The 4161-nt window shown below is 54.3% G+C and overlaps 1 protein-coding gene across 1 annotated transcript; it reads left to right on the top strand.

Annotated features, from left to right (window-relative positions):
- The first annotated feature begins 1396 nt into the window (after window positions 1–1396).
- On the top strand, window positions 1397–2411 carry LOC142092086 (feather keratin Cos1-1/Cos1-3/Cos2-1-like). Its single transcript, XM_075171823.1, has 2 exons — window positions 1397–1528; window positions 1908–2411. Exons 1-2 carry the CDS (start codon window positions 1460–1462, stop codon window positions 2241–2243), a joined length of 405 nt encoding a protein of 134 aa, XP_075027924.1. The 5' UTR covers window positions 1397–1459; the 3' UTR covers window positions 2244–2411.
- The last annotated feature ends 1750 nt before the right edge of the window (window positions 2412–4161 follow it).

Here is a 4161-nt window from a genome sequence, read left to right as displayed (position 1 = left end):
AGACATCCTCGTGTAGAGACTCTTTCAGCCCACGCTCACTGCCCTGGACGCAAGGGCCTCACAGAGCCGTCTTTGTGCCCAGCATAATTCATAGAATCATAGAGTGGTTTGGGTTGGAAGGGACCTTGAAAGACCATCTAGTTCAATTCTCCTGCCATGGACAGGGACATCTCTCACTCGATCTTGTTGCTCAAAGCCCCATCCAACCTAACCTTGAACACTTCCAATGATGGGGCATCCACAACATCTCTGGCCAACCTCTTCCAGTGTCTCACCACCCTCATTGTAAAAAATTTCTTCCTTATGTCCAACCAAAGTCTACACTCTTTCAGTTTAAAGCCATTGCCCCTTGTCCTGCCACTACAGGCCATGATAAAACACATTTCTCTTTCTTTCTTAAAATGCCCCTTTAGATACTGGAAGGCCGCAAGAAGGTCCCCCCAGAGCCTTCTCCCCTCCAGGCTGAACAACCTCACTTCTCTTAGCCTTTCTTCATAGGAGAGGCGTTCCAACACTCTGATCATTTTCATGGACCTCCTCTGGACCCTACACCTCTAACAGACTCTACAGACTCTTCCCACTCTCAGTGAAGAGACATCAGCTCACAGACAGGACTTACCCCATCCCAAAGCAGACGTGCACGGTAAATGGGACAAATCATCTTTCTGCACTCACTGATCCAGCAATTGACCAGTCGTGGCCTCTGAACTCCCCAGCTAGCATAAGCTCACAGCAGGGCCTGCATACCTAGTAACATGTGCATGCCTTGCTTCATCATGTGATCTGAAGTGAACCCAGAGGCTGTCCCACCAGAGCCTACAAGCACCTCCGTCCCAAGGCTAAAGCCCATATCCCTGTCCACGGTACTCAGGGACAGAGAGAGAGCAGGCAAAGGGCTTTTGTGTGCGTGAAAGGGCTCAAGCGGGGCACCTTACTCTCACCAGCTGCATCTCCCGCTCTCAGCGAGCGCACATCAGTCTTCCCTCAGCCACACTGAACCCTTGGACACAGGACTTGCAGAAGATGACTCCGTCAAGTCCAGCACCTATGCGGTGGCCCTGCACAGTGTAGACAGCCTCTCTTCCTGTGTCTTGAGTCTTCTCAATTAACTCCAGATGACTAGAAGTCTAAATATGTGTGTGTATGTGTGTTGTCTAAGCCAGCTGTTTAGTTTATCTCGAGTGTCCTTTCCTGGACTCCTCCAGCATGTGAGATGAGTCCTCTGCCCACACTGACATGTTTTGCAGCGGAAATGCTTGGGCCTCTCATCCTGTCACACAAAAGATGCCTCCACTGGGGAATGTGCCTGGCATAAAGCAGGAAATGAAAAGGCAGCGATTCAGGAAACCAAAACACAGCCCATAGCATTAGCTGGGATGTTCTGCATTCACGATGAGCTTGTCAGAAAATAAGCACCTCTCCAAGGGATGCCTCTGGCAGCCTGGGGCAGTAGAGGTCCATGATAAAAGCCAGCCCAACTCCTCACTCGCTCACCCACTTCTCTTGCCTCCTTCTCCGAGGGAACCAGGTGAGTCTGAAGCCCCTTGTCCTTCTCTGCTTTCTCGAAAAGGAGGTCTCACTTCAGTGGACCTCTCAGCTGACACCAGGTTTCTTCTATGCCAGATCATGGGGCTGCTTGTTAGGAGAGAGGGAAGTGGGGAGGAGGTTAGACATGGAGGGAGGCTGGGACTGTACTGAGGTGGCTTCTGGACTCAGGGACTAATCAGTAACTGAATAGGAGATGATGGCTCTTTTTGGCCCTGTCAGGATGTGCTCAGGAGGCCCTTGTACCTCTTTGCAGAGCCTCCACCTCCCAGCCCTGCATGTTCTTTAGCTCCCTCATGATGTGGTGACAGGCTGCTCCTCATGCATCCCATGTTTTGCTTCCTCCTTGCTCTCTCTCCCAGGTGCACCTCAGGCCCCGCAACATGTCCTGCTACAACCAGTGCCAGCCGTGCCTGCCCTGCCAGCCCTGTGGCCCAACCCCGCTGGCCAACAGCTGCAATGAGCCCTGTGTCAGGCAGTGCCAGAACTCCATCGTCGTTATCGAGCCCTCTCCCGTGGTGGTGACCCTGCCCGGCCCCATCCTCAGCTCCTACCCACAGAACACCATTGTGGGATCCTCCACCTCTGCTGCTGTTGGCAGCATCCTCAGCTGTGATGGAGTGCCCATCAACTCTGGGTGCTGTGACCTCTCCTGCATTACCAGCCGCTACTGTGGCAGCAGATGCCCCCCCTGCTAAAGATGCTGGCAATGGCCTCGGATAAGGACACCTAGGAACTCAGAACATGCTGCTGGATGGAGAATCAAACTTTGTGCTGCTGTTTTAAGAGCAGCTGACCATCTCTGGCTTGCCCTGCAAGGGCAAGACTGGAAGGGGCCAGCCTGGGCTCTCGGAAAACACAGCCAATGTCTATCTTTCCTGTCTTCCACACACCCTTTTTCTCTCTTTTCTTTGTTGTCTTGTGCTCCCATCAAACCTGCTGGGAGGACCCAGGAAACCAGCCTGGAGTGATCTGCTTGCCCTTTGCCGGGCAGGTTGACAGATGCCCTGTGGGAACTCAGCCACAGGAAAAGGGGAACAGATTCTTGGCTGCTCCTGCTCCTCCCCACCCTTGGAGTGACCTCATTTCCCTCTTGAGACTCATTAAAAATTTGCTGCAACCCTGCCTGTGTCCCTTAGGTGGTCTTTCCGTCTGCATCCCGACTGCTGATGAAGATAACCATTGCTTTGGAGGGGAATGAGGTGGGGGCACAGGGGAACCCTTCATCACTCCTAGAGGTATTGGAGGGTGGGACACACTGCAGCGAGTCCTCTTTCAGGCACTGCCTCTTGAAGCTGAGGAAGACAACCCTAGCCACGACACAGCCAATGGCCATCAGTCCTTGCCTTGCTGCAACTCTGCTCAGAAATACCCCCTTGGCCCTGCAGCACATCATGTGAAGAGGAATCCTGACAGCTGCTGTCCTCAGGAGAGGAACTGTGGGCGTGTGGGAGGTCCCGGGGAGGTCAGCAGTCCCACAGGCTCTTGGGGAAGAGTGCTCCTCTTGCTCTGGCTGGAGGTGTACTGGGCAAGGAGACTCAGAAAAAGACATTGCCAAAGGATGGCTGGAATTGGGCATGGGTAAATAGCCTTGGGGATGGCCCACAGTCCCTCCTCCACCTGTCCCTCCCCTCCATCACCCGATCTAGGGGCCATGGCCAGTACACTTGCCAATGGGCTGCAGGGACAGCTTCCCCATGCAGCCCTATCACCCTTCAGCACAGCATCTGCCGTGGCCCACCTGTTTCCATTTCCAACCTGATGGCTGAGGTGTTGACAAGTTAGTATTGGTATCAGCTACAGCAGGCCACACGCTGGAGTCCCCTGTCACCCCCTGGAGTGAACGCAGGCCCAGGACAGTGACTGGTGCCCAAACATGCAACACTGCTCTGTGCTGCTTTGTCTTCCTCAAGCACAGCTTTCCTGAGGCCCAGGAACCCTACAGTCCCACAAGTGCCACAACGCAACTCTGGTCTGGAAAAGTGCTGTGTGAGAGGAGATACGCCCAGCTCCTCGGAGACATGGCACTGACAGTGGGGTTTGATTCTGCACTCAGCAGGATCCGTGAGCTGTCCCTGAATGGCACAGGGCATGCAGCAGCCCAACCATAGGGCACATGTTGGAGTGCCTTCCCCCAGGCACCAAGCTCCTTCAGCATTCCCAGAGCCCTGGGGCTGAAGTGGCCCTTGTGCTCTGTGTACCACCGCTGCTCCCCACACACAGGCCGGGTCCTTCCCGGCAGAGTCTGGGACCCTCTGGTGTGGGGTTTGCCTTCACACAGACTCCACACACCGCCAGCACCACAGCACCAGGATGGAGGACAGAGGGATTCCTGCATGGCGTGAGGATGGGGGTGCACGTCTCCTCAGCCCAGGTTCTGTGGGAGTCAGTGCTAAGTCAGGTGGCAACACAGGGACAATGACCATCAGGACCAAGCCCACCCAGAGCCAATGCAACCATGGGTCCCAGCTCTGGCTTGGCTGCTGGCAAAGGGTCTTGATGCTGATGCGTTTTGTAAAATACGAAGATGGTGCTTTCCCCATGACTACAGCTACTCAAAATATATTTCAGAAGACCCAGACCAGCATCTCTTGTAGCAATTTTCATAAATGGGTT

Source organism: Calonectris borealis, chromosome 22, assembly GCF_964195595.1.
Source record: "Calonectris borealis chromosome 22, bCalBor7.hap1.2, whole genome shotgun sequence".
Lineage (NCBI taxonomy): Eukaryota > Metazoa > Chordata > Aves > Procellariiformes > Procellariidae > Calonectris > Calonectris borealis.
Note: the sequence above shows the minus strand (reverse complement) of the source record. Positions and strands in the feature narration are given on the sequence as shown.

Coding starts and splice junctions, on each gene's coding strand:
- LOC142092086 (XM_075171823.1), top strand. CDS start 1,460: ATGATAAAAGCCAGCCCAACTCCTCACTCGCTCACCCACTTCTCTTGC. Junction 1,529..1,907: donor TCCTTCTCCGAGGGAACCAG/GTGAGTCTGAAG, acceptor TCTCTCTCCCAG/GTGCACCTCAGGCCCCGCAA.